We start from the raw sequence: 24,232 nt of genomic DNA, 5'->3' as shown, positions 1-24,232 counted from the left end.
CACTGGGGAATACGGGATGGGACCGAGGGGTGACCAGAGCGGGAGCGGGGAACACGGGATGGGACAGGGGGAGAGCAGGATCGGGACCGGGAGATACGGGAGAGGACCGGGAGGTGCGGGACGGGACCGGGAGGTGCGGGACGGGACCGGGAGGTGCAGGATGGATACCGGGGGATACGAGACAGGACCGAGAGGGGTGCAGGATGTGACGGAACGGGGCAGCCCCGCTCCCGAGGATGTCGTGAGCGGGCCCGGGGGCTGCAGAAGGACAGCAGCGGGGGCTGCGGGCCGGGTCCCCGCAGCAGCCCGTCCCCACCGCCCCCCCGGCGCTGGCCCCGCTCCCAGCCCTGCGCCCGGGGCTGCAGGGGCCGAGCTCCGCGCTTGAACCCGCCCCCGCCAGATCTCATTTCCCTAAAAAAAAAAAAAGGGAGAGAGAGCGAGGGAAGGAAAAAAAAAAAAGGAGCAAAGAAGGAAAGGAAAGAGGGAAGAGAGGAAAAAAAAAACCCCGGCCGGAGCCATGGCCGGGCTGCGGAGCTGCGGGCTGCTCCTCTGCCTGCTCCTGGCCCGGGCCCTGCGCTTCCCGGACTATTCGTACGTGCTGGAGGAAGAGGAGGAGGAGGACGAGGAGCCCCTGGACTACAAGGACCCCTGCAAAGCCGGTAGGAGCGGGGGGATGCGCGGCCGGGGGCGGGCGGGCGGACAAAGGGGAGCGCGGGGGGGCGGGGGGGAGTCAATGTGGAAGTGAGAGCGAGTGAGTGTGAGTGAGTGAGTGTGCCCCGCACACACTTCGGGGCTTTGCACGGGGAAACTTGGCGCAGGGGCCGGGGGTCCCCGCTGCCCGCGGCGGGAGGAGGAACTGGGGGGAGCAGCCGCCGGTCCCACTCTGAGATGCATCTGGTTGTACTTAGGGTGAGGGGTAGGGGGGCTGGCCCGGCGCCCCTCTTTCTCTCCGTGGTCTTGGCTGTCCTGGCAGCTGTCAAAGGCGGCGGGGAGCCCCCACACCCCCATCCAAACCCCCCTCACCATCCCACCCCATCCCAGGACCCATCCCTGCACCAATCCCACCCCCCATCCCACCCCACCCCATCCCTGGACCCACACTCTGCACCCTTTGCCTTTCTCCCTCTCTCCCGACCCGCAGGCAAAGCTCGTCCCCCCGGGACACCCGGGCCAGGCTGAGCCCGGGAGCTGCTACCGCGGGCTGTGCCCAGACTGGAGGTTCTGAGCTGTTCTGAGATTTTTGGAAGGGCTGGGAACAAACTGGGTGCTGCGGGGCTACAATCCCTGTGTGCCAGTGCGAGATAAAGTGGATGGAGGGATTTGGGGGAGGGGGAAACTGAGGCACGGAAGGGCCGGGCAGGGCTGAGCCCGGCGCGAGGGTCGGGGTCTGGCGGGGGATCACGTTTCTCTGTACTGGCATTGTCTGCGCTGGAAGGCGGCTGTTGATATAACTCTGTCTACACGAGGGCTTTTTCTGGCCAAAAATCCTTCCCTTCCTGCCCTCCCGGGCTGAAACAGCTAGGCTTGCAAAACCGTCCGGGCAGAGCCGGCTGGAGCCTTCCCTCCGCTCCCGCTTCCTCCAGCTGAGCGGCACAGACGAGCCTTCGAGCCGGACTAATTAGTGGTGGCTTTCCCAGTGGCCCCTTCTCGCCCCGCTCCTGTGCACCCCAGGACCCCCACCGGCTGTTCCCCCCTCCCCATTCCCATCCTGCCTTTATGAGATCCTTATGTGACTAATTTAATTACGGCAGCTCTTCCCCAGGAGGCTGCTGGAGGGGAGGGGGGGGATCAGGCCATGCCACGCACGGCACAAGCCGGGGATTGACCCCCGTTGGGCTCCACAGGGCTGGGATGCAGAAATCCGGCTGTGGGACCTGGAGCCCCTCCTGGCATCCCCCTGATCCCCCATGGCATCCCCCTGACCCCTCCTTGTGTTTGGTTTTGTTTTGGGGTGTTGGGACCCTCCCCAAGCTTCGAGCAGCACCTGAAACAGCCGAGAACTGAGGTTTGGCACCTCTGCAGCTCCAGGGAGGGAAGCACAGGGAAAAGGATTTGGATTCCTTGGCACAGCTCATGCCAGAGGTGTCCTGAGGCCGTCGGCTGCCTGTGGCTTGCCGGCCACCCCGGTGATGCCACCCCGTCTGCACCGGTGCCAGCGGAAGGGGAAGAGCCGCCCGTGCCGCCGCGTCGCTTCCAAAGATTCCAAAACAGGATCACTGGGAGATCCACCCCTTGGACCAGCCCCCCGGGCAGCCAGGGAGGGAGGAATCAGCCGTGGCCTCGGTTTCCCTTCACCCGGTCAGCAGGATATCCAGGTCTCGGTGCCCGGGAGCAGCCGCCGGGTCGAATCAGGGTCGTGCCTCCGGTTGGGAAAGGCAGCTGGAATCTCTCCCAGCACCCCCAGCCGCAGGAGGAGCAGCCCTAGGGTTTGGTCTGGCTCATCCCAGGGGATCCAGGCAGGTTGCTGAGCAGTTTGGTGATGGGAGCTGGCACCTCTTGGGTGCCCCCAGCACCCAGGAAGGGTTGGAACCCACCTCTCTCCCTGAGCGCAGCTCCACATCCGTATTTTGGGATACTTGACTAAACTGGGGGGCTGGAACATCTCCCCTGGCATTTCATCACCCTCCTCCATGGGGAGGGGGTGCAGAGCACTTCGGGGGCTCACACAGCCCTCACAAGGAGAGTTTTTGGGGCGATCTGCTGCCCCATCTCCCCATGGGGGGCTCAGCATCACCTCAGGATGCACGGATGGGTCTGGGGGTTTGCTCCCCCTTTTCCCGGGTGTTTGAGCTTCCCATCCCTGCCTGGAGTTCTCCAACCGCCCAGATTTCACCTAGATTCCACTTTCCAGGCGTAGCCAGCCCAGGCTACTGGTTGGAGTCACACTTGTCAGGCTGCCCAAAAATATTTTCCAGCCGTTATATGTCACTTATTCATGCAGGGTAAAAATCCACCCGCGGAGCCGGGGCCGGCGGGAGGCCTGTGGTTCAGGGCTCGGGAAACCTTGGGAATCTCAGGCCGATCCCGGGATCTGCTTTATCTTTGTGTAATCACCCGCATGCCCCGGCGGGGGCCCGGGGTGCGACGGCGAGGCTGGAGAGGGGGGGGTCATTCCTCGCTTCCCTCCTTTCCCGGCTCCTGGGAAACGCTCCGGCTGCTGATTCACGCCGGCGGGTCGTGGCGAGGGGGGAGACGGCGTTTCCTGAGGCTTTATCCGCCGCCGAGCCGGGGCTGGGAAACACATGGAAACACATGGCCAGAGGGACGGGCGGCCTCGGGGAGACCCGGGGAGAACAAAGCACCGGGATCGGTGTAGGGAAAGGACGGAGATGGCTCATGGTTTAGGGTTTCCCTGAGTTTTTCATCTTGGCTGTGCTGTGGTGGGTGTTTTCTGGGCGAAAATGTGTCTCCAGGTTTGGTGAGGATTCCTGGGGAAAACAGCATCCCACTGCATCCCACTGAGCTGTGGGGAGTTGAGGTCCTACTTATCACCCGGCCAAGGGCTGTGCAGTTGAGCCAGGGGGGCTTTGCTTGGCAAATCCCCACTCCGTGCACATGGAAAAGGCAATGGGAAGATCCTGAGCTGCAGGAGGGTTTATCAGCATGGTCAGGGAGCTTGGAAAGAGTTAATGGGTGCTGGAAAGGGCTGTGGGGACAGGACTGAGCAGTGAAAGCACAAGGAGGGGGATGTTTGCAGCCAGAGGCCTGGGGATGATGCCCAGAGGTCTGGGAGCCCTTGAGAGCTGGTGCCCTTTGGCAGAGCCAGAGACAGGGACAGACACAGTGCCATGAGATCCCGGGATACCCCACCTGCCCAGAGCCAGGTGTCAGGACACATCCCTGTCCCTGATGGGCTCTGGTTCCTACTGCCACCAAATTCCCCTCCAATGTGACACCAACACCCCCATCCCCTTGGCAGAGCAAATCCCAAGTATTTTCCTTTCCAGCAGCTCTCCCTTTGTCAGGGACTGGCGCTGCTGGCCTGGGGGGTGTTTTCCTCAGTGACCTGGCTTTGGAGAAGGGATACAGGGAGACCCTGCTCCCTGCACATGGCTCCTGGCATCCCAGGGCTCTGACATGCCTTAGGTTTGGCATCTTCCACGCCAAGCCCTGGAGGAGGCTCTGCCCTCCAATCGCTGTCACGGAAGAGAAACAGAAGGAAAATCCTCTCCTGGAGTGATCAGACCATCCCTCCCACTCCCAACCTGCCCCCGGATGGACGTTTCCTGACCCTGGAAGCCTTTTGCTGGCCTGGGATGTGTTTGTTAGAGGCTCCACAGTGCTTATTTCATCACCTGGAGCAAGCAGAAGGTTTGGAGCCTGAATCATGATGCCCAGGGCTGGGGAGGGAATTTGGCTGCAGGGAAGCATTGGCAGAGACGGGATGTGCCCTGTGTTACAGAGGGATGCACGGAGGGGAATTGGGGATAGGGATCATCCCTTCACCTTGGATGCTCTGCTTGAGCATCTCTGCCTCCCTCAGCTGCTGGATGTGCAGTGCTGGGTGCTGGCACTGCCCTGGCTCTCCCAAAAGCACCAGCTGGGACAAGGATGCTCCAGCCAGGAAACAAGAGGCAGGGGGTCCCAACTGAGTGCAGGGCTGGCTCTTTCAGGGCTGCCCCTTGGTGCTGACCAGCCCCATCCCCCCGTGCCTCAGTTTCCCCATGGGCTGCAGAGGGGCTGTGATCTGGCCTGGCTCCCAGCCTGGCCTCCAAGGCTTGAATTCCTGCTTTGTGCCTGCTGTGCTGGTCGGAAGGTGCTCTGGGAAAGCAAATATTCCTGGCCCCGGCGTTTACGGGCTGGCTGTTCCCTCTCTCTGGTGAGGGGCACCGGGAGAGGGGCTGCACTGGTTCACCTCCACGCTGTCCCCGCTCTCCTGGGGGTCTCACAGGGTCTGGGGGTCTCTCATCCGTCTGCTCCCCCATCCCCACAGCCCCGGGATGCTCCACATCCCTCCACTTCACACCGAAACCTCCTCCCCGGGGCTCTGCGGGCAGGACAGACCCCCGGCGCCAGCGGGACCCCCGCAGTCCTGGCTGAGTGGGGTCTCCGCTCCTCTGGCCGTGGCCCCGGGGTGTTTTGCGGCGCAGCTGGGCCGTGCGGGGGCGAGGGGCGGTGCGACGAGCATTCCTCACATATTTACCGGCTGTGCGAGCCAGTGGGATGCGGCTCCCGTGACTCCGTGGCTTTACAACCCGGCAGCTCGGCTGAGCCCGGGATACACCTATTGAACCGCTGTCCTCAATCCCGTTCCCGGCTGGGGCAGAGCAGCTTTTTCCTGCTTCCTTCCACATTCCAAATCCTGCCTGCACCGGGAGCGACGCTCGTGGATTGGCATCACATGAGGACTTGGAGTGGTGGGGGTGGAGCTGCTGAGCCAAGGAGGGAAAGTTGGGCTGAGGGGATGCTTTCCATCCTGCCCAGCGCTCTGAGGGCTTGTGGGAACCACACAGGGGTGAGGGTCCCTCCTGCCTGGCGCCCTTTGCTGGGACCTGCACAGGGATGAGGGTCCCTCCTGCCTGGCGCCCTTTGCTGGGACCTGCACAGGGATGAGGGTCCCTCCTGCCTGGTGCCCTTTGCTGGGACCTGCACAGGGATGAGGGTCCCTCCCAGCTGGTGCCCTTTGCTGGGACCTGCACAGGGATGAGGGTCCCTCCCAGCTGGTGCCCTTTGCTGGGACCTGCACAGGGATGAGGGTCCCTCCCAGCTGGTGCCCTTTGCTGGGACCTGCACAGGGATGAGGGTCCCTCCCAGCTGGTGCCCTTTGCTGGGACCTGCACAGGGGTGAGGGTCCCTCTTGCCTGGCGCCCTTTGCTGGGACCTGCACAGGGATGAGGGTCCCTCTTGCCTGGCGCCCTTTGCTGGGACCTGCACAGGGGTGAGGGTCCCTCCCAGCTGGTGCCCTTTGCTGGGACCTGCACAGGGATGAGGGTCCCTCTTGCCTGGTGCCGTTTGCTGAGACCTGCACCAGGCTGAGGGTCCCTCCTGGCTGGTGCCATGTACGAAGCCTCCTTTGCCCCAGACTGACCTGGAATATGATCCTGTCCAGTTTATCTGCCTCCTGCCCTGCCAAGGCTTCCCCACCGCTCTGTTTGCTTTTCCCGGCTCACCAGAACATCACGTTCACGCCCCAGCCCCTTCCCGCTGCTCATTTTATTTTATTTTTCCTGCAACATGGTATCCAACCTTGGTGGAGTCCGAGGTCAGGCTCATCCCAGTGATGCTGGAGAGGTCAGACCCACGGGTACCCCCCTGCACTGTTTGCCGTGGTCAGGGGGGTGAAGGATGCTGAGCTCCTGCATCCCAGGCAGGGAGACGGGGACCCTGCAGGGACAGCCAGCGAGCTGTGAGCAGGCAGGAGGTGCCGGTAGGATTGGGATAGGGTGCTGATAGGGGGGTTGGCCCAGGTCCCGCTGAAAAACCTTGTTTATCTAAAGCTTCAGCCCCGGGGTTACGTCACCGTTCCAAGAACCCGAAAGAAAACACAACACAAAAAGTCAAACAACAGTGGAGGGCTGAGCTATCTCCCAGCTGCGGGGGGGTGAAGAGCTCCGTGGGAGCCTCCTCTCAGGTCCCAAACGGCTGGTTGCGTTCTGGGGGGTGGGAGTGATGTGCCTGGACAGAGTTGGAATGATCCCCCTCTCCCCAGCCCTGCACCCGCCTGATCCCGGCTGGCTGATGGGGGTGGCGGTGGGGCCACCGTGCCCCACGCCTGGCCTTGAAGCTGGTGTCCTGCTGGCACCGCATCCCTCCCGCTGGCATTGCATCCCCCCCCGCTGGCACCGCATCCCCCCCGCTGGCATTGCATCCCCCCCGCTGGCATTGCATCCCCCCCGCTGGCATTGCAGGACCCCCCGTTGGCATTGCATCCCCCCCGCTGGCATTGCATCCCCCCCGCTGGCATTGCATCCTCCCTACCGGCTTCATGTCTGTCCTGCTGGCATCGTGTGTCCCCCGCTGGCATTGCATCCCCCGCGCTGGCATTGCATCCTCCCTGCCGGCTTCGTGTCTGTCCTGCTGGCATTGCAACCCCCCCGATGGCATTGCATCCCCCTCGCTGGCACCGCATCCCCCCCGGTGGCATTGTATCCCCCTCCCCCCCGCTGGCACCGCATCCCCCCCGGTGGCATTGTATCCCCCCCCCCCCGCTGGCACCGCATCCCCCCAGGTGGCATTGTATCCCTCTCCTCCCCCCGATGGCACCGCATCCCCCCCTTCTGGCACTGCCGTGGCTCGGACCTTGCCCCCGACACCTCTGTGGCTGAGCAGAGAGCACAACCCACGGTATCCCAGGCTGGGAAGAGCTCAGGGGCACCGGGACCGCTCTGGGAATGGCTGGGGACCTTTTCCCCGTGGTTTGGGGTCTGTTGGGCAGGATGACCCAGCGGGATGAGGGTGCTTGATGCAGGGAATGGGTGCTGGAGGTGTGGCACCTCGAGGGGTGTTTCCTCCTGCTCCAATCTCTGCCAAGCAGAGGTTGGGACCTCTCCTGCCCATGAGATCCCCACTTGCAGGGGGTCCCCTTCACTTTCAGGGGGTCCCCATCACTTGCAGGGGATCTCCTGCACCGTGGAGGGAGGATGTGGCATGAACAGAGAAGGAACAAGTGGCATCAGCATGGCAGCATCCCCGAGGAAGCCCCTTGGGGACCTTAACAGCATTTGGGGGCTTTTGGTGAGCAGAACCCCCCCCCAAACCACCCGATGTGTCACCTCGTGCTGTGGGTGCACAGCGAGTGAGTGGGAGGAGAACGTGACCGAAGCTCAAACCAGCCTGGAAGTTTCTCAATCCGACACTCTGGGCTTGTCCCCGACGTGTCCGTACAGGGATCGCTGCCGGGGCATCCCCGCGCTGTCCCCTCACGGGTCCCCTGGCCCCTCCGGGGGCAGCAAAACACCTTCCCCCGTGGGCTGGGAGGTCTTTTTGGGAAGCCAAGCTGCTTCTCACCACCAGGAAAACCAACCACGTCCCCGGGCCGGCCTGCCCGGCTCTCTCACGTATCCCAAATCCCTCACATATGGTTTCTATATCACTTGGCTCCGCCGGCGCTTGCTCGGCTGTAAACGAGCTTACTTTCCCTTGTCTTTCCATGCAGCTCTTGGCACGGGATGCTCGTCCTTCTCCCAGGCCCTGGTCCTCCCCCGCGCTGCCCGTTCGGACACGTCTCTCCCGGCCCCGGGGAGGGTGCGGGGAGGCCGGGGCCGCTCCTGCCTCTGCTCTGCCCTCAAATTGCAGCCTGGCCGTGCCAGCCGCAGGTCGCTGCCAGGGGAGGTGCCGGCCCCGGCTTGTTTGCTCTTCCCTCGGCTCTGCCGCAGGTCTGCTCTCCACCCCGGAGCTTTCTCCGATGGGATTCACCCCCCGGGGCAGTGCTGGGGACAGCCCCAAAACGTGGCTCTTTCACCGGAGTGGGGTCTGGGCTCGGTGCCACATGAAGGGATGGGATCCAGCTTGTTCATCTGATCCCATGGCTGCTCCTCTCACCCCGCGCCGGATTTTTGGACCTCTCAGGGTTATCCTAATTGTCCCGCCTTGTCTTCATAATTAGTGGCTCTTTTGGGATCCATTTGCTAATTGTTTGGAGCTCGACCTTGGCAACGCTCGCCCTCATCCTCTGAGCTGCTCCAGCCACCCCCCTCCCCACCACCGCCCTTCCCAGGGGATGGCGAGGGCAGGGGGTGCCCGGGACCCTCTGCTCACCCCGGGTACCCCAAAAACCGGTGAGGAGCCCCACTCCACCCCACTGCAGCCACCTCCGGAGCCTCGGCGTGACCTCCGCCAGCCCTCACACTCCGGCCACGGCGTTTCCGCAGGAGCGGATCCCAAGGGATCGGAGCCGGCCAAGCCCTGACTGCGGGAGCCGCGCTCATCCCGGGGCGTTGAGTCACGGAGGGGGGCAGGAGGAAGAGGAGGAGGAAGGGCTGTGCAGGGTTATGTCCTCCAGTGCTGTGATGCTGGAGCATCTCGGCCCTCCCGCTGCTGGAGCGGGGCTCCCAGCCCTGGCAGGCGGCCGGCTCCGTTCTTGCTCCATTCCTGCCTCATTCCTGCTCCGTTCCTGCTCCATTCCTGCGGGCTCTGGGCGCAGCAGGAGCTTCCCGGGCCATATGGCTTCGTTCCGCGCTGGCAGATGACTCAGAGGTCGTTGGAGCATCCCGGGGCTGTCGGAGCTCGCACCAGGCTTGGGAAGCAGGAGCCGGGCAGGAAGGGGGTCCTAAACCCAGCAAAGTGGGGGAAAGAAGGGGAAAAAAAGGGGAATTTTGCAACACAAATAATAATAGAAACCCTAAAAAGTGATGGATAGGCTTTATGCAATCCAGATGTGAGCACAGGCCTGGCTCCAGCTGCTGGGGACAGCACCATGAGAGGGGGGAGGAGGAGGAAGGACTTGCCTTTCTCTTCAGGGCTTGCCAGGTGTGGAGGGGCTGGGGAGGAGCATCCCACGGGGGTCCTGTGGCACAGACATGGAGGGGTTCACACCTTCCCTTCCCATCCCATGGGGGTCCTCTGGCACAGACATGGGGGGTTCACACCTCCTCTTCCCCATCCCACGGGGGTCCTCTGGCACAGACATGGGGGGTTCACACCTCCTCTTCCCCATCCCATGGGGGTCCTCTGGCACAGACATGGGGGGTTCACACCTTCTCTTCCCCATCCCACGGGGGTCCTCTGGCACAGACATGGGGGGTTCACACCTCCCCTTCCCATCCCACGGGGGTCCTCTGGCACAGACATGGGGGGTTCACACATCCTCTCTCCCATCCAAGCTGCTTTCCTGGGTGACATCGCCCTGGACGAGGAGGACCTGCGGCTCTTCCAGGTGGACCGGGTGGTGGATCTGACCCGTCACACCATCACCCGCCTGCCCACCAACTCCTCAGGTACCGCCGCACCCCCAAACCACCCCTACCCACCTCCACCCCAGGGGGCTGCCAGCTCTCACCCCCGCCTTCCCCACAGGCAGCAACGCCACAAACCCCCGGCAGAGCCACCCGCGGCACAGCCGGGGCCGGCAGCGGGCGCGGAGCCGCCGGGCAGCCACATCCCGGCCGGAGCGGGTGTGGCCAGACGGGGTCATCCCCTACGTCATCAGCGGCAACTTCAGCGGTGAGTGCGGGCTGGGGAGTGGTCCATCCCCCCCCGAGCGTCAGTCCCCCCACCCTGCCAGGCTGATGCCCCCCCCGCCCCTCCGCAGGCAGCCAGCGAGCCATATTCCGGCAGGCGATGCGGCACTGGGAGAAGCACACCTGTGTCACCTTCCTGGAGCGCAACGATGAGGACAGTTACATCGTGTTCACATACAGACCCTGTGGGTATGTCCCAGAGAGCCCTGGGGGGGCTCCAGAACCACCTGCCCTGTGGATTTGGGGCTTGGGTTTGTTGTGGGGTCTGGTTGGTGGGGAAGAGGTGTCAGAGCTGCCACTGCTGGGGGCTGAGGTTGATGGTGAGGCACCAGCCCTGGAGCTGCCACCACGGAGGGCTGAGGTTGATGGTGAGGCACCAGCCCTGGAGCTGCCACTGCTGGTGACTGAGGTTGATGGTGAGGCACCAGCCCTGGAGCTGCCACTGCTGGTGACTGAGGTTGATGGTGAGGCACCAGCCCTGGAGCTGCCACTGCTGGTGACTGAGGCTGATGGTGAGGCACCAGCCCTGGAGCTGCCACCACTGGGAGCTGAGGTTGACAGTGAGGCACCAGCCCTGGAGCTGCCATTGCCAAGGGCTGAGGTTGATGGTGAGGCACCAGCCCTGGAGCTGCCACCACGGGGGGCTGAGGTTGATGGTGAGGCACCAGCCCTGGAGCTGCCATTGCCAAGGGCTGAGGTTGATGGTGAGGCACCAGCCTGGGTTTGCAGCAGGGCTGAGGCCAAAGGAAACAAGGGTTTGGACGAGCTCAGCGTCTTCACACGTCAGGGCACAGCCCCAGCCAAGCAAATGGTGGTTGGGAGAAGGATTTCCCCTGGAATGGGAGCCCCTGCGTGGGTGCAAACCCTGAGCCCGGATCCAGGATGCAGGGCTGGACCAGCTCAACTGCAGAGCACAGACAGGGTCCATCCATGGAGCAGGATGGGACCCTGGGATCTGGGGTTGCTGCAGCCGTGCCCTACCATGCTGTGCCACCCCATGCCACACAGCCCAGTGGCAGGAGCTGAGCTCTCCCAGTTTCCAGCCTGGGCTGAGACTGGAGGCACAGCTCAAGCTCCTCATCTGGGCGGGGTGGCTGAAGTTCCAGCAGCAGGGATGATTTCCAGATGTTCCACACCATCCGGGACCCCCTTCCCGATGCCCCTGGGTGGCAGGACCACACCAGCAGGGTGGTCCTTTCAGAGGACCAGGACTCACCTGATGCCCCTCCAGGTGCTGTTCCTACGTGGGCCGCCGAGGAGGGGGACCCCAGGCCATCTCCATTGGCAAAAACTGTGACAAATTTGGCATCGTGGTGCACGAGCTGGGCCACGTCATCGGGTTCTGGCACGAGCACACACGCCCTGACAGGGATGACCATGTCTCCATCATCCGGGAGAACATCCAGCCAGGTAGGGACGAGCCTCCCTCCTCCTCCTCCTCCTCTTCCTCCTCCTCCTCCTCCTCACCCCTGCTATGGGGTGGTGGCAAAGGGAGGGTCTCCCCTGACTGTGTCCCCACGCTGTCCCCTCAGGGCAGGAATACAACTTCCTGAAGATGGAGCCAGAGGAGGTGGAATCTCTGGGGGAGACCTACGACTTCGACAGCATCATGCACTACGCCAGGAACACCTTCTCCAGGTGCCTTGTGTCCCCTCGTGTCCTGGGGACAGTGTCACAGTGTCCTCAGCCTCAGGGGATGATTCACAGCTCCTCACAGGGTTAATTCCCTCAGAGAAAGGCTCTCATCAAGGGATGAAGCCCCACAGTGCCCGGTCGCTGTCACCTCCGCTGGGGACACGTCCCCGCTGACTCACCGGCCCAAAGGCTTTAATTACCCGGGCTGTTTTTAGCATCCTTCCCCCCGGGGAGTGGCCACAGGGCTGGTGATTCCCACCCAGCTCACCCTCCCGCTGTCCCAGGGGCATCTTCCTGGACACCATCCTGCCCAAATACGACGTGAACGGGGTCCGACCGGCCATCGGGCAGAGGACACGGCTCAGCAAGGGGGACATCGCCCAGGCCCGCAAGCTCTACCGCTGCCCAGGTGAGTGTCCCCTGCCCCGGGGAGTGTCCCCTGCCCCGGGGAGTGTCCCCTGCCCCAGGGAGTGTCCCCTGCCCCGGGGAGTGTCCCCTGCCCCAGAGAGTGTCCCCTGCCCCAGGGAGTGTCCCCTGCCCCAGAGAGTGTCCCCTGCCCCAGGGAGTGTCCCCTGCCCCAGGGAGTGTCCCCTGCCCCAGGGAGTGTCCCCTGCCCCAGAGAGTGTCCCCTGCCCCGGGGAGTGCCCCCTGCCCCAGGGAGTGCCCCCTGCCCCAGAGAGTGTCCCCTGCCCCGGGGAGTGTCCCCTGCCCCAGGGAGTGTCCCCTGCCCCAGAGAGTGTCTCCTGCCCTGTCACTGCCAGGGGGAGCACGCCCAGGGCTGTATCTCCCTGGAAACTGCTCTGCTTCACCCCCAAACTTGGCAAAGGTGGTTTCAGCCTGGATGGATTTGGATAAGTCACTTTTTGGGGTCCTCCCCACCCTGTGAGGAGCACACAAGGTGCCTCTTGCCACCCATGATACCTTTTTGGGGGGGTTGAAAGTAGAATTTGGAGGCAAGATCTTGGTGAACCCTGGTGCTCTGCCCATGAGAGCAGAGGTGTCCTCAGCTGCCCTGTCCTCCTGCTTCTCTGAGAAAAGAGCATCCCCCCAGAGCATCCCCCCCCAAAATTCTCCAAAGATCAGCATTCATGAGCATCCCCCAGAAAATCCTCAAAAGAGCATCCCCCCCCAGAGCATCCTCCAAAAGAATCCCTCCAAAGAATCCTCTCCAGACCATCCTCCAAGAGCATCCCTCAGAACTGCATCCTCCAAAACACCCCTCAAAGAGCAGCCCCCCTAGAGCATTCCCCTAAAAAATCCCCCAGAGGGATTTTTTCCCCCCAGAAGAGCATCCTCCAAGAGCATCCCTGAGAATCACCCAAAAAAGTCCTTGAAAGAGCTTCTCTCCCAGGACAATCCCCCCAAGTGCATCCCCAGAAGAGCTTCAAGAAAATGTCCCCACAGAGAATCTCCCAAGATCATCCCCCAAAGAGCATCTCCCATAAAAAAATCCTCCAAAGAGCAACCCCCAAAAAATCCTCCAAAGACCATCCCTTGAAGAGCATCCTCTGAGAGAAAAGCATCCCCCAGAGTACCCTCCAAGGTGCAAAAAAATCCTCCTAAGAGCATCCTCGAAGAGCAGAGCACCCCCTGAGAGCACCCCCTGACCACAGAGCACCCTCTGGGAGCAAAACCTCCTCGGGGTCCCTCCTCCAAGAGCACCCTCCATCCCACCCCAGCATCAGGAGAGGTTTGGATGAGGCACAGCCAGGCATTACACAGGATTGATCCAGGTGGGATGGGACAGCCTGGTCCCACTGACCCCCATCATGGCCAGGGCACCACTTGGCACCTTGAAGGGCACCAAGGGTGTGACCAGGAGTGGTGGCATTGCCCCAGGCACGGGGAGGGGGCTGGCACGAGTCCCCCAGCAGCAGGCACGTGCTCTGGGACTGTGCTGGCAACATCTGCAAGGAGTTTGGCTTCCGCACGCTCCCGCTTTAATTCCAGCAACTAATTAGCAGCCTGTGGAAGAGGGATGCCTTTGTGAGGGGCCCCACGGCCGTGCCGCCCTCGGGGACTGCGGGGGAGCAGGAAAAGTGATTAGTTTGGAGCAAGGAAAAGAGAGGGAAAAAAAAGAAAACCTCCCAAAAAGCTTCTCTGGATCCCTTTGTTTCCACCGTAGAGCAAAGGAGGGGAAAAAAGGCAGCGAGCCCGGGTTTCAAACGACCCTTTTTTTGCCCCGTTTCACCTTTCAGCTCGTGCCTCCCCCCGAGCAGGAGCGGGCTGGGGGGGCTGCCTTGGCCCCTGCAAAGCTCCGTGTGCCGCTTCCACTGCATCATGTGGCTTCCAGATGGCAGCGCTGGGCTGGATCCAGCGGAAACCTGCCCGGAGCCCCCGCGGCGTGGCGGGACACGGCAGGGCTGGGGTGGCTCCTGCCCCATGGCCGGGGGGGCTGGAGGGGTGCCAGGAACCCGGGAGGTTTTGGGGATGCACCAGCGAGGTGGTGGTGTGAGGGTTTTGTGTCCTCAAGACTGGGAGTTTGAATGGGAAAAGGGCACAGGGGGGCTGTGGGTGGCAGGGGGTCTGAACTCCTCGGTGATGCTCCTCAGTGGTCTGACTTCCACTTTTTCCCCTTCACAGCCTGTGGAGAGACACTCCAGGACAGCCAGGGCAACTTCTCCTCCCCAGAATTCCCCAATGGATACTCTGCCCACATGCACTGCGTCTGGAGGATCTCTGTCACTCCGGGAGAGAAGGTACCGGCTCCCACCTCCTCCCAGCCCTCCTCTCCCTCCTCCCCACATCTCCCACCCTTTCTCTGGGCTGTCCCTAATCCCAGATCCCTCTGCGGGCCGGGATGCTCCAGGCAAAGCGGGTCCGGGTGCCATCTGGCTCCCAGCAAGATGGGGCACAGGGGATGCTCATCCCACGCTCTTCCTGCTCCTTCCCACCCTTAGATCATCCTGAATTTCACCACCCTGGACCTGTACCGAAGCCGGCTGTGCTGGTACGACTACGTGGAGGTGAGAGACGGGTTCTGGAGAAAGGCCACGCTGCGAGGTAACAACCCGGGGCCTCCTGCCCGCTCCTCCTGCCCACCGGGAACGCTCCAGCCGTGGGGCCAGGGGCTCCCCTCGGCCTCCATCCCTGTCTGCCTGACATCCCACAGTCCTGGGGTGGGGGGAACCAACCCCCAGAGGGGTTACTGGGGGGAATGGAGCTCCCAGTTTGGCCCCATGCCAGTGAAACCAGTCTGGAGGATGCAGCTGGCTGGCACATCTCTCCCCAGGGAGATGCCAGTGTCAGTCTGAGCTGGATGTTCCCCAGGGAGATTCCAGGATTGCAGTCCCATCCCCATGAACTGGATGTTCCTCAGGGAGATTCCAGGATCCCAGCCCTATCCCCAGGACCTGGGTGTTCACCAAGAGGTTCCAGGATCCCTGTCCCACTCCCATCATGTTCTCCAGGGAGATTCCAGGATCCCTGTCCCACTCCCATCATGTTTTCCAGGGAGATTCCGGGATCCCTGTCCCACTCCCATCATGTTCCCAAGAGATGCCAATATTGCAGTGCCATCCCCATGATGTTCCCCAAGGAGATTCCAGGATCCCTGTCCCACTCCCATCATGTTTTCCAGGGAGATTCCAGGATCCCTGTCCCACTCCCATTATGTTCCCAAGAGATGCCAATATTGCAGTGCCATCCCCATGATGTTCTCCAGGGAGATTCCAGGATCCCTGTCCCACTCCCATCATGTTCTCCAGGGAGATTCCAGGATCCCTGTCCCACTCCCATGATGTTCCCAAGAGATGCCAATATTGCAGTGCCATCCCCATGATGTTCTCCAGGGAGATTCCAGGATCCCTGTCCCACTCCCATGGTGTTCTCCAGGGAGATTCCAGGATCCCTGTCCCACTCCCATCATGTTCCCAAGAGATGCCAATATTGCAGTGCCATCCCCATGATGTTCCCTAAGGAGATTCCAGGATCCCTGTCCCACTCCCATGATGTTCTCCAGGGAGATTCCAGGATCCTTGTCCCACTCCCATGATGTTCTCCAGGGAGATTCCAGGATCCTTGTCCCACTCCCATCATGTTCTCCAGGGAGATTCCAGGATCCCTGTCCCACTCCCATGATGTTCCCAAGAGATGCCAATATTGCAGTGCCATCCCCATGATGTTCTCCAGGGAGATTCCAGGATCCTGGTCCCATCCCCATGACCTGGCTGTTCCCCAAATCCCAACTGACTCTGGAATAACCAGTTTAATTGAAACAGCCAGAAAAGCTGGAGGGGAGCTGGGAGAGAAGCAGCACTTTGGCTTTAGGCTGGAAAGGGGCAGGGAGAGCACCAGGAGAGGGTGGTTGGGAGGAAGAGGAGGTGGTTGGGAGGAAGAGGAAGTGGTGATGAGGAACTGGAGGTGGCAGTGAGGAAGAGGAGGTGGCGGTGAAGAGGAGATGGTGGAGAGGAGGTGGTGGTGAAGAAAAGGAAGTGGTGGTGAAGAAGAGGAAGTTGTGGTGAGGAAGAGGAAGTTGTGGTGAGGAAGAGGAAGTGGTGATGAGGAAAAGGAGGTGGTGGTGGGGAAGAGAAGGTGGTGATGAGGAAGAGGAGGTGGTGGGGAAGAGGAGGTGGTGGTGAAGAAGAGGAAGCTGTAGTGGAGAAGAGGAGGTTGTGGTGAGTAAGAGGAAGTGGTGATGAGGAAGAGGAGATGGTGGGGAGAAAAAGGAGATGCTGGTGAGGAAGAGGAAGTTGTGGTGAAGAAGAGGAAGTTGTGAGGAAGAGGAGGTGGTGATGAGGAAAAGGAGGTGGTGATGAGGAAGAGGAGGTGGTGAGGAAAAGGAGGTGGTGATGAGGAAGAGGAGGTGGTGAGGAAAAGGAGGTGGTGATGAGAAAGAGGAGATGGTGGTGAGGAAGAGGAGGTGGTGATGAGGAAAAGGAGGTGGTGGAGAAGAGAAGGTGGTGGTGAGGAAGAGGAGATGGTGGTGAGGAAGAGGAGGTGTTAGTGAGGAAGAGGAGGGTTCCTGGCCGGCAGCAGCCCAGCACTCCTTCCTCCCCAGGCAGGTTCTGCGGGAACAAGCTGCCCGAGCCCATCATCTCCACCGACAGCCGCCTCTGGGTCGAGTTTCGGAGCAGCAGCAACTGGGTGGGCAAAGGATTCTTCGCTGTCTACGAAGGTAGGGGGGGCAGCAGGGCAGGGGGGCAGTGGAAGGGGCTGGGGGGGCTCAGGCTGCTGCTCAGGCTGCTGCTCCTCCCTCCCAGCCATCTGTGGGGGGGACGTGAAGAAGGACAATGGGCACATCCAGTCCCCCAACTACCCCGATGACTATCGGCCCAGCAAGGTGTGTGTCTGGAAAATCACCGTCTCCGAGGGATTCCATGTGGGATTGACCTTCCAGTCCTTCGAGGTGGGTCAGCACCTGCCCCAAGACTGGGAAGTGGAGATCTCCCCAACCCTTGGGGCTTCCCTTCCTGGCTCCACATGCCCTGTGCTGCCTCCCTGCCTCAGTTTCCCACTCGCAACACCTTCCCTTGGCATGAAGGCAGCAGGAAAGGGGCAGGGAGGGTTTGGGGGTGCTGGGACCCAGACACACCTCCCTTTTTAATGTCCTCTCCACCAGATCGAGCGTCACGACAGCTGTGCCTACGACTACCTGGAGATCCGGGATGGCAGCACTGAGTCGAGCAGCCTCATCGGCCGCTACTGCGGCTACGACAAGCCCGACGACATCAAGAGCACCTCCAACAAGCTCTGGATGAAATTCGTCTCCGACGGCTCCATCAACAAGGCGGGTTTCGCCGTCAACTTCTTCAAAGGTGTGGGGGATGCTCCTGGGGGGTGCTGGAGGGGGGAGTCCCAGCCCTCCTGCCCGCTCATCCCCCCTGCCCTGCCCAGAGATGGACGAGTGTTCCCGCCCCAACAACGGCGGCTGCGAGCAGCGCTGTGTCAACACCCTGGGCAGCTACAAGTGTGCCTGTGACCCTGGCTATGAGCTGGCATCTGACAAACGGCGCTGCGAGGGTGAGCACTCCCCCCAAACACCCCCTGGCACCACCCCCCCATGCCCCTCTCGGTGTCCCTAATCCCGTGGACCCCGGGGAGGTGACGGGTGCTGGGTGCCTCCCACCCTGCAGCCGCCTGTGGAGGTTTCCTCACCAAGCTCAACGGCTCCATCACCAGCCCGGGGTGGCCCAAGGAATATCCCCCCAACAAGAACTGCATCTGGCAGCTCGTGGCCCCCACCCAGTACCGCATCTCCCTCCAGTTCGACTTCTTCGAGACCGAGGGCAACGATGTGAGTCAGTGGGAGCGGCCCCTGGTGCTGCTGCAGGTGGCACCACCATGTCCCCAACCCTGTGTGACCCCCCCAGGTGTGCAGACACGGCTCTGTGCCCCCAGGTGTGCAAGTATGACTTCGTGGAGGTGCGCAGTGGGCTGACGGCCGACTCCAAACTGCACGGCAAGTTCTGTGGCGCCGAGAAACCCGACGTCATCACCTCCCAGTACAACAACATGAGGATCGAGTTCAAGTCCGACAACACCGTCTCCAAAAAGGGCTTCAAAGCCCATTTTTTCTCAGGTAGAGCTGCCCAGCCCTGCCATGGGCATCCCCTGCCCTCCCTCACCCCACTGACCCTCCCTGCGCCCCCAAACCGCTGCTAACACTCCCCTTGCCCGCACTGGGGGTGCAGCCCCCCGGTTCCAGCCCGGTGGTGGGGTGGTCCTTGTGGGGTCTGAAGCCCCCCCAGCCTTCAGCAGTGCATTTTGAGAGGTTTTCTCCTCTTTTTGGGGGGATAATTTGGTCTTACTTCAGCTGCAGGGATGCTTTTGGGAGGTCACCATATTTCCAGGGGGTGCTGGAGTCCAGCTGGGGACAGGGATGTGCTCAGGCCTGGGTGCTGCACCCTTGGGTGGCACTGCTGGGGTGGGGGGACAGTGACACCCTGCTCTGCTGCTCTGCTGCTCCCTGCTACGCTGCACGGCATCAGCTTCCTCTGCTTCCCGGGGCACTCCACATCCCGGGATCATCATCCAGCCGAGTCCCAGCTCTCTGGAGCGATCCCCCCTTCCCAAAAACCATTACCTGCCTATCCTTGTCTGCTCCATGGTCTGTCTCCTCTCCCGGGCCACCCCTCCAGGAGGTGGTGTCACCTTTGGATGGGTTTTGGTGGGTAGGGATGGGGATACAGAGCGAAATGCTGGATGCAGCCAGGAATTACTGAGGCTGGACCGTGGGCTGGGGGCTGCCACGGGACCCTCGTGCAAGAGAGGGTGCCCTCGGTGTGGCACAGTGCCCTGAACATCATCCTGGCTGTGAGCAGCCAGCAGCACCTCCTGGACCCTTCGTGCTGTGTTTTGGCTCTGTTTTTGAGGGGCAGCAAAGCCCCCTGGCTGCGGGAGCAGCAGGACCGGCATCCCTGGAGCCCTCGGGGTTCCCGACAGCGGCAGAGACCCCCGGGCCGGGGGGCGAGTGTCTTTGCTTTATTTGTTTAATTAAAACCAAGGCAAGTAGGGCGGCCCAGGGGGCCCAGCCGTCGGGAGCCGGCACCCTCCACAGAGTGATTCCTCGGGAAAGCCCGACGGCCGAGCGGGACCACGGGGCGGCCGGGTGAGTGTCCCCCGCTGCGCTGCGGGCTCCTCCCCTCTCCCCTTTTCCCTCCTTCTCCTCATCCCACTGGGATGTGCCCCGATCCCAGCCCACCAAACCCTCTCCTCCACCTCTCCACACCCAGGTCTTGGGCTTTCCCGGCAGCAGGACCACCCTGGAGGACTCGGCCACAGCGAGGTCCCTCCTCTGGTCCCCCCAGGGCCACTCCTGGCCATCCCTGGGCAAAACATCTCCCGTGCGGCCCCTTTTTAGCCGCGGAGGGTCCCTGCGCTCTGGACGAGCCCCATCCCTCGGTGCCAAGGGCAGCCTGGCTGTCTGGGCACCCGTTTTCTCCCGGTGAAGACACGGTCCCTTCCTCCTGTCACCGGGAGGCAGGAGCCGGCTCCGTCGGCTGGCGCGTAAGGATGTGTCCGCCCGGGAATCCGCCGCGGTGTCGGCACCCAGGTACGTGCCCCCGGCTCTCGACCGAGCCCCGGCGCAGGGGGGTCCCCGCAGCGGGGGGAGAGGCGCCGGCGGGGGCTGCGGGAGCAGCCCGGAGCCCGTGGGATGCCCGCGGGGCAGAACGGTGAGCGCACGGCACTGCCGGGTGGCGGCGAGCAAGCTGGTTGGAATAAAGGATTGCTAAAGACACCGACCCGGTGGGCTTCTTTCCTCTGCCAACTCTCTCCTGCTCTTGTCTCGCCCATCCCAGGCTCCCTCCCTCCCCCGGTGCTGGAGCTGCTCTGAGCCCAGAAGCCCCTTCCCATTCCCAACCGGGTCTTCCCGCCTCGCTTCCTCCCTCAGACGTAGGAGACGGCAGGTTACGGCCTCCGGTGGAGAGGGCTGGGGTGGCCGGGCAGGGCCCCCTCGCTGCTGGCTCCAGGAGGGATGCTCCTCTCAGGCACAGCGGGATGCTGGGGTGGCTGGTGCCGCTTGCTGCTGGTTTCCCCTCCAACTCTGCCCACTCCTCAAGCCACCACCCTGTGGGGAAGGGAAGTGAGGGGGAAAACTGAGACATGGAGCATCCCATGGGGTGATTGGGGTGGCGCTGAGACATCAGTAATAGTGGCCTCGGGAAGGTGGTGGGATGGGAGGTAAGTAGGGACAGCTTGGGGTGATCCTGAACCACTCCACTGCCATTCCCAGACTGGACATCCCCAGAAATCCACCCAAAGCCCACCCTCATCCTCCCGGAGCCAGCCTCGCGCCTCCTCCTCCTCCTCCTCCCCGCAGAGCCGCTCGCCCCAGCTGCAGAGGGGCTCCCGGGGGTCCCCCTCGCTGCTGCTTGCCCGGCTGCCGCTCCGCATGCCCCCCCCGGCGCCGCCGCCCCCCGCGCCCCCATCGCTCCCCCCTTCTCTCCCTCTCTCTTTGCAGAGAAGAAGCAACAGCTGCAGCCCCCGAAATCCCGCCCGCCCGGCCTGAAGTTCCGCCTGCAGAAGCGGCTGCGGGGCCCCTCCTGAGCCGCTCCATCCTCTCCATCTTTCTCAGGAACGCCGCGGCCCCGGAGCCGTGCGGGAGCACGGCGGGACCGAGCCGAGCCGTGCCGCCGGTCCCCGGGAGCCTTTTGCTTGACAGAACTGGTTGTTGACCTTATTTTTAATTTTTTTTAAATTTTTTGTTTTGGTTCTAAGCACCCCATCCCCTTGTTTTTGTCATTGACCAGCTGATCTTGTTTTTTTTTCCCCCCCACCCCCAGTTTTTACCATGTCTGTGACATTTTCCTATCGATGAGTAAAGAGGGACCTCCCGCGTCCTGGTCTTTTCTTGTGCATCTTGGTTGTCACTGTGTGTTTTTCTGCCTCCCCTCTGGTCCATCCTGGCAGCAGGTAATGGTGGCACCCATGGGTGAGCCCACGGGAGAGGAGGACCCATCCCATCCCCACCGAGGGGGCTGGATTTGGAAGTGGGATGCTGGAGCTCTGCTTGCTGCTGGCCGTGGGCGCTTGCTTGGCTGGGTGCTCTGCAGAGGGCACGGGGCTGGGGGGGCCAGGACACTATGCTGGGATGAAATACCCCATTCCAGGTTTCTCAGTGGTCCCTCTTCTCTCTCCCAGACAAGGATGAGTGCTCCAAGAACAACGGGGGCTGCCAGCACGAGTGCCTCAACTCCTTTGGCAGCTACGAGTGCCAGTGTCGCAGCGGGTTCGTGCTGCACGACAACAAGCACGACTGCAAGGAAGGTGGGTCCACCCCACACCCCCTCCCCCTGGGACTCCCCCTTCCATGTATCCGTGACCCCCTCCGTTGTCCTGGCAGCTGGCTGTGACCACAAGGTGACATCCATCTCTGGGACCATCACCAGCCCCAACTGGCCCGATAAATATCCCAGTAAGAAGGAATGCACCTGGGCCATCAGCACCACGCCAGGCCACCGAGTCAAGCTGGTAGGGATTGTGGGCTGGGAAGTGCTGGGCTCACCTGCAAAGAGCCCTGGGGTCTCATCCAGCACCTCCTCAGACCTTCTCAGAGCTGGATGTGGAGGCACAGCAGGAATGTGCCTATGACCACCTGGAGATCTACGATGGGAAGGACGCCAAGGCCCCGGTGCTCGGCCGCTTCTGTGGGGCCAAGGAGCCCGACCCCATCGTCTCCTCGGGCAACAGGATGTTCCTCAAGTTTGTCTCTGATAACTCCGTCCAGAAGAAGGGGTTTGAAGCCACCCACACCACAGGTACCACTGTGGGGCTGGGGGATGTGGTTATGGGGTGTGGGCATGGCATGGATGCCCCTAAACCCCGACTTCTCCTCCAGTGTGCGGGGGCCAGGTCCGTGCTGAGGTGAAGACCAAGGACTTGTATTCCCACGCACAATTTGGGGATAACAACTACCCGGGGGGCTCGGACTGCGAGTGGGTGATCATGGCAGAGGAGGGGTTTGGTGTGGAGCTCATCTTCCAGACCTTTGAGATCGAGGAGGAAGCCGACTGTGGGTACGACTACATGGAGCTCTTCGACGGCTACGACGGGACTGCCCCACGCCTTGGACGCTTCTGCGGGTCTGGGGTGAGCTGAGGAGGAGCAGGATAGAGGGTGGGGTGGAGTGGGGTGGGAGGAGAGGTGGGAGAGTGCAGAGTGATGGGTGAGGCTGAGCCGGAGCATCGTGGAGAAATCCCTGCGGGAATTTGGGGTGGTGCGAGGGTTTTCAGCCTCCCCGTTGCAAATCCCCACCATCCTGGGAATGCTCATGGATCTGAGCACCCCCTCCCTCACCCCCACAGCCCCCTGAGGAGGTCTACTCGGCTGGAGACTCCGTGATGATCCGCTTCCACTCGGACGACACCATCAACAAGAAGGGTTTCCACCTTCGCTACACCAGCACCAAGTTCCAGGACACTCTGCACACGAGGAAATGAGGGCCGGGGGTCCCGGCCCCCCCGCGGGCAGGGGAGGAGGAGGAGGAGGAGAAGAAGGAGGAGGAGGGCAGGGAGGAAGGCGGGGAGCGCTGCTGCCCCGCACAGACTGCACAGAGGAGGAGCACACAGCCAACCTCAGCACTCAAGACACGCTCACACGGGGCCCCGGGGCTCGGGCACCCACGGCACGGGGGGCACAGGGGGGTCCCCACTGGCAGCCACCCACCCCTGTGCCAGGGGGGCTGAGCAGGACCTGCTGCCCTTCCCTGCCCCGGCCGAAGCTCTGAATGTACAAACCAGTAACCAGGAAGAGCCCAAAACACACACAAGGTGCTGTCTCTCTCTTGTACCCATGAAATAAATACCCTTGTACTTGGAGAGGGGCAGCCACGGCCTCTTTGCTTCCAGCCCAGGAAAACGGCACCCAAAATGGGGCTGGAATAGAGGAGGAGAGCATCCAGCACCCTGCATGGACCCTTTTGTTTGGGGCAGACCCCCATCCTTGGGCAGACCCCCATTGTCAGGCAGACCCCAATCCTTGGGGCAGACCCCCATCCTTGGGCAGACCCTAATCCTTGGGGCAGACCCCCATTCTCAGGCAGACCCCAATCCTTGGGGCAGACCCCAATCCTCGGGCAGACCCCAATCCTCGGGCAGAACCCCATCCTTGGGCAGATCCAAATCCTTGGGGCAGACCCCAATCCTTGGGGCAGACCCTAATCCTTGGGGCAGACCCCCATTCTCGGGCAGACCCAAATCCTTGGGGCAGACCCCCATCCTTGGGGCAGACCCCCATCCTTGGGCAGACCCCAATCCTTGGGGCAGACCCCCATCCTTGGGCAGACCCCAATCCTTGGGGCAGACCCCCATCCTTGGGCAGACCCCAGTCCTTGGGGCAGACCCCCATCCTCAGGCAGACCCCAATCCTTGGGGCAGACCCTAATCCTTGGGGCAGACCCCCATTCTCGGGCAGACCCAAATCCTTGGGGCAGACCCCAATCCTTGGGGCAGACCCTCATCCTCAGAGCTCTGACAGAGCAGAGTCAGCAACTCTGAAGGAGCAGCCAGACCATGTCCCAGAGATGGTGGGTCCTGTGATGGGTACTGGGGTGTGTCAGAGCCCTCTGCTCCCCCAGGACTCTGCAGGTGGGTCCTCCCCTCACTTTGCACCATATCTCAGCCACAAGACCCCCCTCCCAGCAGCACCCCAGTGTGGGTGGGTGGGTGGGTGCCACGTGCTGTGCCCACCGCGTGCCATGCCCACCACGTGCTCCAGTGTGTCCCTGTGCTGGTGGCAGATGGCGGGTGGGCTGTGCCACGGCCCCCGCGCCCACCGTGTGCTCCCTCGTGCCTCTCCTGCATCCCATGCCTGCTGCTGGTGCAGTGTGTGTGTGTGTGTGAGGGTGTCAGGACGGGGCTGGGATGCTCTGGAGTGGCTGTGCCCAGGCAGGATGGTGATGGGCACCGGGGCTTTGCATCCAGAGGGATTCTCAGTCTTAGGGATGGAAAGCGGGTGCTGAATTTTGGGAGCTTTTCAGCAAAAGGACAAGGAGTGATGGCCATAAACTTAACCACAGATACCTCCAAGGGATGTCAGAG

The 24,232-nt window shown here is 62.3% G+C and overlaps 1 protein-coding gene and 2 long non-coding RNA genes across 5 annotated transcripts; 2 read left to right on the top strand and 1 right to left on the bottom strand.

The window, feature by feature from the left end:
* The first annotated feature begins 226 nt into the window (after positions 1-226).
* BMP1 (bone morphogenetic protein 1) lies at positions 227-23,005 on the top strand. 2 transcript variants are annotated; one of them, XM_071579112.1, is made up of 20 exons: positions 232-659; positions 9,762-9,875; positions 9,955-10,101; positions 10,190-10,307; positions 11,350-11,528; positions 11,651-11,756; positions 12,038-12,162; positions 14,337-14,452; positions 14,654-14,756; positions 16,753-16,869; positions 16,955-17,100; positions 17,314-17,509; positions 17,589-17,714; positions 17,828-17,988; positions 18,093-18,273; positions 21,336-21,461; positions 21,538-21,665; positions 21,739-21,952; positions 22,033-22,283; positions 22,499-23,005. In XM_071579112.1, exons 1-20 carry the CDS (start codon positions 518-520, stop codon positions 22,631-22,633), a joined length of 2,931 nt encoding a protein of 976 aa, XP_071435213.1. In that variant the 5' UTR covers positions 232-517; the 3' UTR covers positions 22,634-23,005. The 2 variants fall into 2 exon arrangements, with proteins under 2 accessions (XP_071435214.1, XP_071435213.1); XM_071579113.1 differs by lacking the exons at positions 21,336-21,461; positions 21,538-21,665; positions 21,739-21,952; positions 22,033-22,283; positions 22,499-23,005 and adding an exon at positions 20,656-21,052 and having other exon boundaries at positions 227-659.
* On the bottom strand, positions 6,176-8,308 carry LOC139683724 (uncharacterized). Of its 2 annotated transcripts, none has more exons than XR_011699800.1 (3): positions 8,074-8,308; positions 6,919-7,017; positions 6,176-6,437 (listed from the first exon to the last, which is right to left on the bottom strand). It is a non-coding gene; the product is annotated as an uncharacterized lncRNA (long non-coding RNA). The 2 variants fall into 2 exon arrangements; XR_011699801.1 differs by having other exon boundaries at positions 6,176-6,324.
* LOC139683725 (uncharacterized) lies at positions 18,280-20,637 on the top strand. Its single transcript, XR_011699802.1, has 3 exons — positions 18,280-19,302; positions 19,427-19,746; positions 19,994-20,637. It is a non-coding gene; the product is annotated as an uncharacterized lncRNA (long non-coding RNA).
* Positions 23,006-24,232: the final 1,227 nt, after the last annotated feature.

The sequence above is a fragment of the Pithys albifrons genome, chromosome 29 (assembly GCF_047495875.1).
Source record: "Pithys albifrons albifrons isolate INPA30051 chromosome 29, PitAlb_v1, whole genome shotgun sequence".
NCBI classification, from domain to species: Eukaryota; Metazoa; Chordata; class Aves; order Passeriformes; family Thamnophilidae; genus Pithys; species Pithys albifrons.
This window is presented reverse-complemented; position numbering and strand designations above follow the sequence as displayed.

What these genes read in the sequence shown, in the direction of transcription:
- BMP1 (XM_071579112.1), top strand. Translation starts at nt 518, where the DNA reads ATGGCCGGGCTGCGGAGCTGCGGGCTGCTCCTCTGCCTGCTCCTGGCC. An exon ending in CAAGCACGACTGCAAGGAAG is followed by an intron (nt 21,462 to 21,537) that starts GTGGGTCCACCC and finishes TTGTCCTGGCAG; the next exon opens with CTGGCTGTGACCACAAGGTG. An exon ending in GACGCTTCTGCGGGTCTGGG is followed by an intron (nt 22,284 to 22,498) that starts GTGAGCTGAGGA and finishes TCACCCCCACAG; the next exon opens with CCCCCTGAGGAGGTCTACTC.